The 13,162-nt window shown below is 39.4% G+C and overlaps 1 protein-coding gene across 3 annotated transcripts in view; it reads right to left on the minus strand.

Annotated features, from left to right (window-relative positions):
* The window catches only part of LOC131986447 (pecanex-like protein 3), a 29,939-nt gene that overhangs the window by 3,320 nt on the left and 13,457 nt on the right, over window positions 1-13,162 (minus strand). For 2 of the 3 annotated variants that reach the window (XM_059351410.1, XM_059351411.1), the window contains exons 14-35: window positions 12,292-12,324; window positions 11,998-12,169; window positions 11,446-11,556; window positions 10,826-10,917; window positions 10,611-10,720; window positions 9,550-9,655; window positions 9,345-9,437; window positions 9,091-9,241; window positions 8,386-8,530; window positions 7,413-7,590; window positions 7,056-7,164; window positions 6,814-6,943; window positions 6,670-6,728; window positions 6,357-6,572; window positions 5,462-5,715; window positions 3,998-4,228; window positions 3,075-3,178; window positions 2,835-2,982; window positions 2,512-2,742; window positions 1,570-1,844; window positions 1,301-1,470; window positions 405-811 (exon numbers count right to left, since the gene is read on the minus strand). In XM_059351410.1, the coding sequence (XP_059207393.1) occupies window positions 405-811; window positions 1,301-1,470; window positions 1,570-1,844; window positions 2,512-2,742; window positions 2,835-2,982; window positions 3,075-3,178; window positions 3,998-4,228; window positions 5,462-5,715; window positions 6,357-6,572; window positions 6,670-6,728; window positions 6,814-6,943; window positions 7,056-7,164; window positions 7,413-7,590; window positions 8,386-8,530; window positions 9,091-9,241; window positions 9,345-9,437; window positions 9,550-9,655; window positions 10,611-10,720; window positions 10,826-10,917; window positions 11,446-11,556; window positions 11,998-12,169; window positions 12,292-12,324 (3,525 nt within the window). The remainder of the gene's footprint in view (window positions 1-404; window positions 812-1,300; window positions 1,471-1,569; window positions 1,845-2,511; window positions 2,743-2,834; window positions 2,983-3,074; window positions 3,179-3,997; window positions 4,229-5,461; window positions 5,716-6,356; window positions 6,573-6,669; window positions 6,729-6,813; window positions 6,944-7,055; window positions 7,165-7,412; window positions 7,591-8,385; window positions 8,531-9,090; window positions 9,242-9,344; window positions 9,438-9,549; window positions 9,656-10,610; window positions 10,721-10,825; window positions 10,918-11,445; window positions 11,557-11,997; window positions 12,170-12,291; window positions 12,325-13,162) is intronic. The other variant, XM_059351412.1, reaches the window with a different exon arrangement.

A 13,162-nucleotide genomic window follows, 5' to 3' on the forward strand; every position in this document is an offset into this window, starting at 1 on the left:
CAGACATCATCCCAACTTTTTTGGAATCTGGGTTGTTTTAATGACCAAACAATGAAAAGCTAGCCTAATGTTGCTTTTTTAACACCAGGGTCCAAACAAGGGAAAAGCAAACTAAGTTAAGTTATTCATTTTATAGCTTAATATGACACATAACCTGATCACTATGCATCCTGCAAACAGCTTTGTTTAAAAGGAAGTTAGTTTAACAATAAGTTCCATCTATTTTTATTTTTTGCTTGCTTTTAAAACAAATGCCCGGGCTAGCCATATCTTTACCACTAGGTGGTGGTGCTCTTTGAACCACTTTTGTCGAAAAGGGCCAAAATCAACACTACATGAAAGTTATTGAAGTTGCTTAGATGTAACCTATGAGTGAACAGTACTCAAAGCAGCAGCCTTCTCACCTGTGTGCGTATGGTTTGTACTGTTCCTCCCTCTCCCTCCACTGCAGCTGGTCCATTAAAGCCCTTTCTGCCTGAAAAACTCCACTTGCCAAAGTGGTTCTCATAGTGTAGTACGCCACCCTGGCCGAGGCCAGCCCGCTGGCCTGCTCTGTGCCCAGAGTTCTCCAGGAGGCTCGCCGGGCAAAATCGATCCGGGCCCGGCAGAGCAGGTGGAGCCACAGAGGTGCTGAAGGAGAGCTGGGAGCTTGACAGCTGCTGGCCCAGGAGCCCCTGGATGGAGGATGTACGCTGTAGGGACGTGAGCAGCCCCGCCTCCATCCTGCCTTCTGATTGGCTGAGTAGAGCTAATGGGAGAGGTTGTGGGTGGTGAGGCCAGCTCTGGGTTGGACCTACAGGGTTGTCTGTACCTGAAATGCAAGAAAAGTTGCATTTTTTATTTATTGAAAAGGATCTTCAGGTGCATCTCAATAAATTAGAATATCATGGAAAGTTTATTTATGTCAGTAATTCAATTCAAAAAGTGGAAATAACACATTATATAGATCCATTACACACAGAATAAAACATCGCATGCCTTAATTTATTTAAATTCTTCTATTATAATGATAATGGCTTACTGAAGACCTAAATTTTGAATATTACAAAAGTTTTAAAAAATAAGTTTAATATGGAAATGTTGGCCTCTGAAAAGTATGTCCACCTATATGCACTCAATACTTGGTTGGAGCTATTTGACTTGAACGACTGGAAATTGACTTTTTCCATTCTAATGTGTTGAGATGCACCTGTATATAACAGTTAGAAAATACTTAACTATAGTTATACTATCTAAGTAATCTTTACTCATTTTGTTATATATATTAATAACAGAAGCAGTGATTAGTTTCAGGTTTTACCCATGGAAGGCTGGATAGTGGTGATGTGTGGCAGGGGAAGGCTGGAGGCGGGTGTACTCTGGGTGGTGTGAACTGCGGGGTTGGTGGAGATGGAGGTGGAGCCGCCCCCGCAGTCTGAGTCCTCAATGTTTCCTCCACTGTTACAGCCAGCACCACAACCTTTCTGCAACCTGCAGAGAGACATATATTAGATTTACGATGTCCACCCAGGCATCACTGCCCCCGAAAGACTTTGTGCACATTTATCACATGAAGTTTAAATCATGTACCTGTCCCAGCTGCTGATGAGCCAGGTGTAAATGTTGTGTGGGCTGACAGGTCCTCCCCACACGGACCGGAGCTGGCTGTGCCCGCCGGCGTACGAGGTGGTGAGGGGGGACACGTAGATGGGGTAGCCGATGGGCTGGTCGCATGACGAGTTAATCATATTCCTCAGGGCCTGTTTGGCGTTTTGAATGCTGCCACGCTCTGGGTTACGGTTCCGCAGGAAAACCAGCTCCTGCTGTTGCCCCGCCCACAGCCCACGCACACACTCTCTGTTCACCTGTAGGGGGCAGAAAAAGGAGGTCAGAGGAGTGCAGGGGCGGACAGGCTGAGTATTAACAAGTGGAGATGCAACGATTGCAATTTTCTTGGCCAACTTTCTTTCTAACTATAATTGGCAGAATGCAAAAACCTTTTCAAACTTTAAGTGAAAAATTCAATTGTATGTACATAAAACATTGAAAAACAAATCACTACTCCAATTTCCCCAAAACTGCTGCATGTTAGAAGGTCTTCTAACTCTCACTCATACAGATCTCAAAATTAAAGTGCTCCAGGTGGGTGGAAAGGGATGTTTTTTACTAATAAAATAAAAATGCAGTATATATCACTACATTTACCATGTTTTACTTTCCCAAAAGAAAACAGGCGCAACATATATATATATATATGTATGTATGTATGTACATATATAAACACCATTGAGACTTATGACATGAAATATGACAGACTAATCAATGGAAGAACCCAGAGCTCTTCTGCTGTTTTTGTTTGTAGTTTTTCACTCTGACACTGACATCTTTCAATAATTATAATATGTAATATATATATAAATAAAACATATTGCATCATTATAGTGAGTCAGTAATTTATTGTCTATCCAAATAAAATAAACGTATAAAACAATAATAAGATGATGTGGAGTAATGAAGAGCAGGAGCTTGTACCTTGATGACTCTGAAGCTGAGGAACCTCTTGTTCAGCATGATGATTTTGTACTCGTCGCTGCCGTCGTCCATGATGTGGCGCAGTGCCAGCAGTGAAGGCATGTTTGCTAGAATGGCGCTGCGCCACACAGGGTCACCCTCATGAGATATCAACATCTTCTCCTCATTGGCAGTGATGGCGTCATACAGAACCATAGGATCCTCGTACTCATCTGGAGATGTGAAGTGGTCCTGAAGGAAAAACAGAGAATACAGTGTTTGGTCTCAGTTCAGGGACAAACACTGTTATTTTTCTAACCTTAGGGCAAGTTTTCTTCTTCTACCTGATGCAATTTGAGGGACATCCGTACTCCTGGTGCCACAACTCGGTTCAGCAGGTCCATATCTGCAAACACCCATTCATCCCTGGGAGACGTGATGCGAAAGTCTCCCTTGAAGAGTGCATGGAGGCCATAGAGAAACGGCTCCAAGCTGTCAAAAAGATAAACAACAACAACAACTCTTGTGTTTTGGGTAGTGGCAGGTGGTATTAGCCAACGTGACAGAGGGTGGTCTTTTCTTACCTTGCAGACATGCTGTGGGAGGCCGTTCCTAGAGCTCGTCTTCCAAGGATACACAGCCCGAAACAGAGGTTGACAAGTGGAGAATCTCTTTCACAAGTCACCGGCTACAGCACAATAGAAAACATAAATCATAACATATTGTACACTTTTGTTCTACGAATACTATTCAGGTTGGATAAGTTTTTAAATATTGATTCTGGGAGAACAAAGGACTCCTGCACACCGTCTTCTACTCCTGCAATTATAAGAGATTTATTGGGAACGTTTCGGTACAGAGACCTTTATCAGGCTATTATTATTTCTAGATGATAGGAGAGGCCATCCTAAATAAGTAGGACGACCACCATGGACCAATCAGGTCACTCTACGGACTGATGTAATTTACCGAATTCAGTATCTGATTTAATCTCTTCTAAGCTTGAAAAAATTGCCCCCTGTAATCTGTCCTTAGAAAAAAGAAAAGAAAAGAGATGGAATAACAGAAAGCATAGAAAAATAATAACCTTCCCGGTTAAATCTCTTACAATTGCAAGTTTTGACAGTTTGAGGGAGGCCTCTGTTGATTCTGATCACAAGTCATTGCTTTGATAATACAAAAGTCATTGACATGTTTTTTATTTAAAAAAAACATGGAAATGGACTGTACAAACTGTCATATTAGTTATATGTATGGCTGAAAGAAAACAAGCAGCTGCTTTCATTTAGTTAAAATAGTTGTAACCAGAAGAAGAGTAACGGAGCAGCCCATGACTTCTCTTTCCAATGTTTTCTCTAAACTGCCTTGATCATGTTTACACTTTTCTGTATTTAGTTTCAGTGTTTTTATTGTATTTTTGTATAAATGACAGCAGGCTACATTTGGCTACAGCTCACTCCAGGAGCAAAATCTGGATAGCTAGTGGAGGGAAAAAAACAAGTCTAACCGTTTGACGCCTGCTGTTGCAATACTGAATCCAGTCCAGGTAAACCATACAGAATGAGGAGGGGGTGATGCCGGAGGCCCTGTGGTCATAGTCCTCATCAATGTTCAGGTTGAAAGTGGGGTCGCTGTCCACGTAGTTAGGCCCGAGACAAGGCCGTAGAGCCTCCTGAATGGTCTCATTAGTTAGCCACTCTTCCATCTTAGCAGATCGACTGACATAGTAGATGATGCTCTGTTGGAGGGAACAAGCATAATCCAAATATTAAACCATCAAGCTCTAAACATCAAGGCACTGGCTACACTTTTCATTATTTTAATACAACAGCCTGCATGAAAGGCTTGGATGCAACCCATGCTAACATTTCACATTGTATGCTCAAGTCTTACACAAACACAATTTATAAGATTTCATGGAAGCCAATCAAGGCAATCAACAAGGCTATACATGCTTTGTACCAACATCACCAAGGCTAATACTGCTTACTTTCTTCGTACGCATCATTACAACCAATTGTAACCATGAGGTCAAAGCAGAAGAAAATCCACTGCTTTACAGGTTGTGTCAGGTTTCTAGGCCTGAGAGCTATCTTTGTGTTATGGTATACTAGACTGTATTATTTCCAATACTGTCAAAAATATCAGTCTAATCAGTCTACTGGTGGAACAGGGAGCTGTGCTGAGATAGCGACTTGCAGAACCATTTCAAACTTAAATTATTACTTGTGTTACTTGTTACTACTTGTTGTGTGTGTGTGTGTGTGTATATATATATATATATATATATATATATATATATATATATATATATATATATATATATATATATATATATATATATATATATATATATATATATATATATATATATATATATATATATATATATATAAAAATCACCACATTAAAGTGTTCCATTTGAGAGTATCTAAGGTTTGTTCCAGAGCCATTGGACAAAGCTCATTTTTGGATGTTTTTTTGTCATTTAATTTTATAAATTGAATGGTCTGCACTGAAAAATAAGAGAGAGGCTGTGGTGCTGTTGAGCAGACAGCTTATCAGTTGGTGCAGCCGGGACACGACACGGCAGTATTTTCACATCAGTTATTTTGTTCAAACCAGAGTTGGTGGTTGTTGGAACAATGGCAAGATGGTATGGAATGGAAAAACAGATACCACCCAAGACTAACCACAACAACATTTCTTCTGTATTCTCATGTGTAAAAAAAACACTTTTCAATTTGAATTATGAATACTGCTGGACATCGTAAGGTTTTAAAAGATGTTTTAATTTCGTTTTTTTTGACTGAATCTACTATAATTGGTCACACCCTGGAGAGGAAATTATTACAGCTATTGGACACTTTAACAGACATTTCTTGAAGTAGTGTGGAAATACAGAAAAGTCAGCCATGTCAAGTGTTAGCAAGAAGACTATGAAAAAAATAACTTTTGATCAGTGACTTACCTTGACATAGTATGTGATGAGGATCTTACGAAGGTCAAAGACCTGCAACATAGAGGCAGCGTTGTTGTCGCTGATGCTGTAGCCCTCTAGTACGTACTTGGTAGCTGCCACCTCCCAGGCCAGCCAGCGCTGCCCAAAGGCCGCATTGAATGACAGCATGTGAGGAAGGTGACCAGGCTCACAGCAGCAGCAGCCCTCGTCCTCCTCCACCCCCTCTGTGATGGCTTCTACCTCCCTCTGCTGACAGTAGGTACCTGGACAGATGTGAAGCAGATGAGAATCAGCTGCACAAGCAAAGAGCTTTTCTTGTTTATACTTGTAAAGTGTCAGTCATTAGGGAAAGTTAATTTACATTCAATATAACAGAATGATCCATTATTTCACTATTATCTGCTTAATAAATACAAGTCTACAAGAATAAACACCTTGTGTGCATGCATACAAGTCAAAATAGCATCATCATTCTAAAATAACTCAATTTTTTATAATTATAGATTACAAACACTGTTATTTTCAGGTGACATCTTTGGAGAATGAGGCACAAAAAACTTTCAACAAAAGTTTCCTGAAACACCTTAAAATAAACCCACGGCCATGAAACTGAAAAAGAGTTGAAAAAGAATAAAATATACTCTAAGAGCTAGCACATAAGGTAGTATTAAATGGGAATGAACCACTACAGGGTTATTGGTTTGATTTTAAAGGAAAATTGACCTTGTCAGCTGCTACACGATTACTACTGACTGAACAACCGCATTGCTTAAAGTAAATACTATTCTTCTAACACTTCAGAAAAACCCAAGTTAACTGCTCAAAACAGCAGGTAAACAACTCAAACGGAGCTCATTCTACACGCTACAAGCACTGTCAGCCCCCGTCATCTCCTGCTGCTGACCTCTGAACTCGAGACCCCTCAGCTGAAACGTGACTAGGCCGTTGCCGATCTCGATGATGTGCACCAGAGCGTTGAGGTAGTCGGAGGCGAGGATGAAGCAGTCGCCCGTGGTGTAGTTGCCCCAGCGACCGAGCAGCAGGTCTCCACACAGGCTGTGCTGCAGAGAGCGTGTCAAGTGCTCGTAGAAAATCGAGTTTAGATTGTTGTCATCGGCACCTTTAAGAAAAGAAAATACTATCACCATGGCAACAGTGCAAAAATAATGATGAGTCAAATGGAGATAACTAGATGCTGAGAAACTGCTGTAGCATACCCGGGTTCCGGTCCAACTGTGTTGCAAGCCTGGTGTTGGAATGATCGACACGCTTGGTGCTGCAAACATGACAAACTAGTTAGAACTGAACAAAAACAATTTGACTTTATGGAAGTGCAATTTTGCATTTGCAAAAAAACATACTTGTAGTCTCTCTCCCAGAATTTTACAGGTCTGGTGTATGAGGTGACGAACACAGCACTGCCCAGGACAGGATTGAGAGGGGTGGAAAAGAGTGCAGAAAAGATGGCCTGAACAAAAAGTACAGCGGAGTCTGAGGTTACACGAGTTAAAGATATCTCTGTTGTATTGGATTGGATTGGATTGTACAGCGAAGTGGACACTACAGAATTGTGGACATAAAAATCAAAGAAACTGAAGGATACGGGGCACGGCAAAGGGTTGAGCAAAGGCGTGGAAGGCTGAGCCCCAGGTGATCTGCCAGGGGGCAATGTAAGTCAGCACAAAGCGAAGCTTGTACAGCAGGTCCCACATCTGAGAATACAAAGGACAAATGCATTAAAAAACACATTGACAACTGAATTTATATGTTTTTCCAACCAGAAAGGTCAGTAAACTCTGCTTTTTAGCCAGCTGTTAAGGTATTCTTTAAAGGGATAGTTTTAGTTTGTATTATACAAAATGTACAATGTGCACAATAACCTGCAACAAAAGTAGAATAAAACTGAATTATTTCATAATATTTGTAATCACAATTCTGACAAGACTGTGTGCATCCTCACCTTGCTGAAGAGAATTGACATGAAGTAGTAGTCGATTAAGAAGGTCTCCGAGAAGTGTGGATAGTCGAAGTGGAAGAAGAGCGTGGTGAAGCACAAAGTTACGTACTGCTGCGACGGGGCACAGAAGGACGAACGCAGCAGCTTCATGCCGGCTACTGAGATGAAGAGAGCTCGGCTGCTGGGGGGGTTGAGGAAGAGACAGAGAGAAAATGAGTGACACATATTGACATAAATTAATAAATAAAACCAGTGTTCGGAATGACATGAGATTGATTATAACTCCACAAATCATATAAAGGGAAAAACAAGATGAGATTTTGTTAATATACTGGAATCTGCATATAAAATATTTTTCCAAGTGCCCACAAGTATTACCAATATTGGAGGGAAAAGGGGTCTCACACCTCTAAATACAACCTCATCACATGGCGGTTCATTCAGTTGGACCGAGGAGTGTAGAATTGTATGTTTTTTAAATGATCTTGTTAGTGCGAATGGTTCCTTTTTGAGGACATTTTTAAATGAGACGTGTAGAATGAAGTGATTTCTATTTTAAGCTTTCATTTGGTTACTTTTCCTGTCATATATTCATTGCACACATTTTGTTTAAGCACCATCGGAAGTGTGAAAATCCAGCTTTTTGCTATGATAAATGGTGTAGTTTTTCAAACCCGCTGGCAGTATGTTTGGTGTAGGGGGTTAACTGAAAATGTATTCACCCATTCACCATTCATAAACTTTATCCAGACCATCTGGTCTACAATTTGAAGGGAAACGTCTGAAAAATATAGTTTTTGTATGTCAGGCTACTGAGCACTCCCTGCAGGAAGCAATACACCTGGGGGTGGTTCAGCGTGTCTATTAATTTTATGTTCTATGGTTCCAACACATACAGCTAACAGCACATATCCCCGGGGAGCAGTATAATGTATGGATGTGAGGTGGTTTGGAGACAGAATGAGGAGAGGCTTACTAGATGTCCAGCTCTTTATGGTGCTGGCCGACAGTTCGAGCTTCTGTCGTTAGGGAGTTAAGCACCACAGCCGGATAGATGAAATATTTCTCCACACACTGAAGCCACGCATACAGCTTCTCGAACCACATCAACTGAGCAGCATCTGGGGCGAACAGAAAGCAAAACCATCTTACACACTTGTTTATCCAAACTGTAGCTTTCCATTTATGTTCCCCCTAAAGCTCCTCACAGATGTTAAATAAATCAGTACAAAATGATTTAAACTGAAGAATGTTTATACAAAGGGTGGTATGGTTTTACTATATCTGACACCCTTAGCATTTAATACTGGAAAAGGGTCTACTCAAGACAAAATATGATGCCTGGGAAAGATAACAAGTTATTTAACACTGAATAATAATAATATTAATATTTTTATATAAAATAATCAAAGGCTCTATTGTAGCTCTGAGGACTCTCTTTCTAAAAAATAAACACATTTTAAAACAAATAAACAGCTGCATAAATCTAGAGTTTGGTGCTGTTGCTTATGAAAAACAGCTAAAAACAGCTAAATATATTAGTGTTTTTCATTTACTCAGTGCAGCTCTTTTCAGTGGGGATACTTATCCAATTGTGCATATAGTAGGTTTTCTTCTTGTACTACCCCATGCTCACTTTTTGTGCATGTGAAGAAAGATAAAAGGGCAATCAGACACTCACCTCGGACCTCAAACTGACTGTACTCTCTGGAGCGGAGCACGGGATGAGCCAGGCAGAACCACGGCAGCTGTTTGCGGAGCTGAGGCAGGAGATAGTGTGTAATGAAGCCTACAACTCCAGCCAGGATATACAAGACGAAGCTAAGAGCAGGCTGTGGAGCAAGAGGGGAAAAAAGAATTAGCAAGCAATTAGTCAATTCACTGTAATGAGAAACGTGTTGTAAGAATAGGGTCATAAACCGTGCACCAACTTACTTGAAGAGCGATGAAAACTGTGCTGGCACTGATGGCGAACGTAATAACAGCCATGAGGAGACACATGACGAGGTCTGAATGAAGAATCTCTTTCTAAAAAAGAGACAGAGACAAGGCAAAAGGCTGTAAAAAGACAGACACCATAAAATCAAACATTAAACTGTCCCATCACAGTCCGTGCAGGTAAGTGATCAGCGATCTTTACCACAGAGCTACGTAGCTTCTCAGGAAGAGGGTCCTTGATCTCCACAGGAGGTTCTTCTGGTGTTCGGTTCTCCAACTCGGGGAATAATTTTGTTCGGACCAGTGACCTGATGTTAAAAGGGTACAAACATACAAAAAGGCACCTTGAGAACCACGACAAAATGCTGAGGTGTAACATCCCAGTCTAATGAAAGCAGCTTGTCAGCAAGCACACATTTGTGTGCAGGCAGCGCTCAAAGAAAATTAGTAATTATGAGTGTATATACAGCAAAACTCTGAGCTGAAATGCTTCCATTTTAGAAAAGTTTTAAGACAGTACTTCAGATTTAACAAGAGCCATACATTAATTATCTGAACCCCAAGCAGAGCACAGGCAAGTAGGAAGAAGAAGGGAGATTTTTTTTAATGCAGTATAATGCAGCCATAATGCCATAAATCGTTAAAAAAAAAAAACAATAAACAAAACAAAACAAAAGTTGATTTTCTAAATTTTAAAAGAAAATGGAATCTATATAGACAATATTTTTCCAAGGCCAACAACTACTCACAAACGTTTTTGTCCTCTCCTCCTTGCTCTGTGTAAACAGCCTGTAGTTCAGTCGCACTGTTTAATTTGACTATTTTAATGTTTGTTTTTTACAGGATTTGATTAGAGCAAATACTTTATTTTTGGCAAGATTTTAAAAGAGACATGTACATATAAAGTGATATTGATGAAATATCACTATTTTAAACTTTGAATTGGTTTCATTTTCACATCACTCATTTAAGGATCATTGTAAAAACAGAAATTTTCAGTTTCCTGCTATGAAAAATGGTTTGGAAAGACACGCTGGCAGGTTGTGGAGCTCAGAGGGTTGAAACAAAAACAGGTGTAGCACTAAAAATAAGACTATAAATCAGACTTTTTGCAAGTGTGTATAAAAAATGTAAAAAAGCTAATTCAGATGTGCCCATTGACTTCTCACAGGGTAATTGTAAACTGTTAATCTATCAATGACTTAAAAACAATTTTTAAAATTATATTAATAGAGGCCATTAATGACGATGTAAGACACTGACCACAGGATGGTGGGGTCGCTGCTTTGGCGGCTGAGGTGGTAGGATAAGGCCAGCAGTAGGCCACAAAACACAGAGAACAGTACTGGCACATGGGCATCCCCCCACGGTGCCTAATGAAAAAAACAAAAAAAACCACAACAATATCAAGTTAAGGACTGTCCACATCAATTCCTTCTCTGATCAGAATCTCTGAAGATGGACTTTCTTCCACTTACATTGATAGCACCGAGGCAAAATCCATACAGCAGAGCAGCCACCAGCATGCTGCGGATGAGGCTGAACAGAGATGAGAGGGGGCTGGTAGTGGCTGAAGGAAGAGACACAGAGAGATCAGGAAGAATCATGTGCAGTTTCTCAACTGACAGTCCTAAGATGCTATAACATTTAACATCTTATTTCTAATAAGAATAATAAATTATATTTCAGTGTAGTCAAGACCAGTGAGCCTGTGTCCAACAGGGAAAGTAGTTTCTGTTGTGTTAAATTGTATCCTCAGAGCCCTAGATGCTGATTGCTAGAGTGTGAAATACTTTGTCTTAAAAATTTTAAAATCACCACCCCTAATAGAAAATAAAAGACCCGAGTAGATGAAAATAGAGAGCTTTTGATGCTGCTGCAGTGTTTTTTGATTAATGATTTTAATATTTTTAACTCATCTTATTTTGTGCCTTCTACGTATTTCATTTTCATCTTATTTGTACTATTGATATCACATTTCCTTTTAATTTAGGATTAGGCATTCAAGCTCTGTTTTACATTTATAAATATACATAAATGTATATAACTAAGATGGACTGAAAAGGTATTAAAAAGTCTGTGTAGACGATGGTCTTACCAGTTCCACCAAAAATGTGCATGTCGATCTGCTCCAGCAGACACATCACAAAAGTGTTGACCTGAGGTAGCAACCCAAACAGGAAAATGACCGGGAAACACAAGGCAAACACTGTTGGACAAAAAAAAAAAAGAAGAAAGTTAAAAGTCTAAAAAAACAAATGTGAAGCCGCACAAATAAAAGTAAGCACAAACAACAACTTAATCTATCAGCTTTATCCGGCCTTAAAAAAAGTTTGTTTGCAGTAAGCATGGGACGGACCAGTGGGTTTTTAAAAGTTAAGAGTTTTAGCAGTGGTATAGTGAAGATTAGGGCTAGGCAATATGTCATAATTTGTTTAAATTGTATATAAATGTTTTCAACAGCAAAACAGAGTTGTTTTGCTAACTTTGAGGATGGAGAAACATGAATGAAATGGTAATGAACATGCATTACCATTTATGGCTATTCTCTTATTATTCTTATAATAATTCAAATATAGATATGGCATATTAACAATCTTTGAGACACCTAGTACAATAATGATGTAAAGAATCATGCATGCAAACTAACCAATGAGTATGTCCCTGACGCAGAGCAGGAAATGTGCAGAGAAGAAGGTGACGCCATAGAGGGAGAAGGGTTGCAGGCTGCCAGAGCGCCCAGATAGGTCAAAGATCCAGATCATCACACAGCACAGGCAGAAGTAAACCGGCCGACTGTACACAATGATCCAGTTATGACCCTGTAAAATAACAGACAAAAAGAACAAGCCACAATTACACAACAGTGACATGGTGACGGGTCTTGTTTTAGTTTGTTCTTGAAGTACATTCTAGCATATGAAAAGGTGGAAGCAGTACTCACGTGCATGGGAGAAGCTGCATCTGGTTGTACACTCTGAAACAAAGAGCCAGGGAACTTGAGCCTCAACATATATTTGCATTTAAAAATCATGCAAGATAATTTGACTGTAATGTATAAATGTAACTCTTTAAACCTTTATTGATTAAGCCAGATTATCTAACCCTGTATTGCTGACTATTATTAGAGCAGTGTTGATGGAGGCTTTGCTGAGGTACAAATAAACTAACTTCAAGGCAAAATAGACACAGTCTTTTGTCATCTTCTTAGCCATCTGTGGGTCTATTTTTTCTTCTTGCTTTCCCTTCAAAAAATTACATGAAGTAACGCTGTCTTCCTCTTTCTTGCCAGTGTTTCTGGGGATGCAGCCATCTTGTTGGACTAAAACATTATTGTCACTGTCAATGGACAAAACCTAAAACCAATTGAGAGTTGTATTTTTGTTTGGTTTTAAAGTTGTATTTTTGTTTTGTTTGTTTTGGTTGTGCAGAAAGATGGAGATGGATTAGTCCCATTATTATTTGTGTGAACAAATTGACAATCCTTGTGAAAATGCGTCTCGTGTAAATAATAAGCACCTTGCACAAATACAGAAAAAAAAAAAGATTTATAAAGTCAAATAAATAAAAAAACAAATTAAATCTGCATTCACAAATGCCTGTTTGAAAGTTGCAAATGTCAGGAAGATATTCACAAATGCTTTCATTTACTTGCAAATTAATTTAATGTATTCACAGATAGTTTTTGTATTTGTGGAATTTGTTTGTGTATTTGCAGATCTGCTTTATTTTTGCTAAATATTTTTGTCGGTTTACAAATCTTTTGTTGTATTTGTGTACACATTTACACACGTATTGCCGATCTGTTCACACTA

This window comes from Centropristis striata, chromosome 15 (genome assembly GCF_030273125.1).
Source record: "Centropristis striata isolate RG_2023a ecotype Rhode Island chromosome 15, C.striata_1.0, whole genome shotgun sequence".
NCBI classification, from domain to species: Eukaryota; Metazoa; Chordata; class Actinopteri; order Perciformes; family Serranidae; genus Centropristis; species Centropristis striata.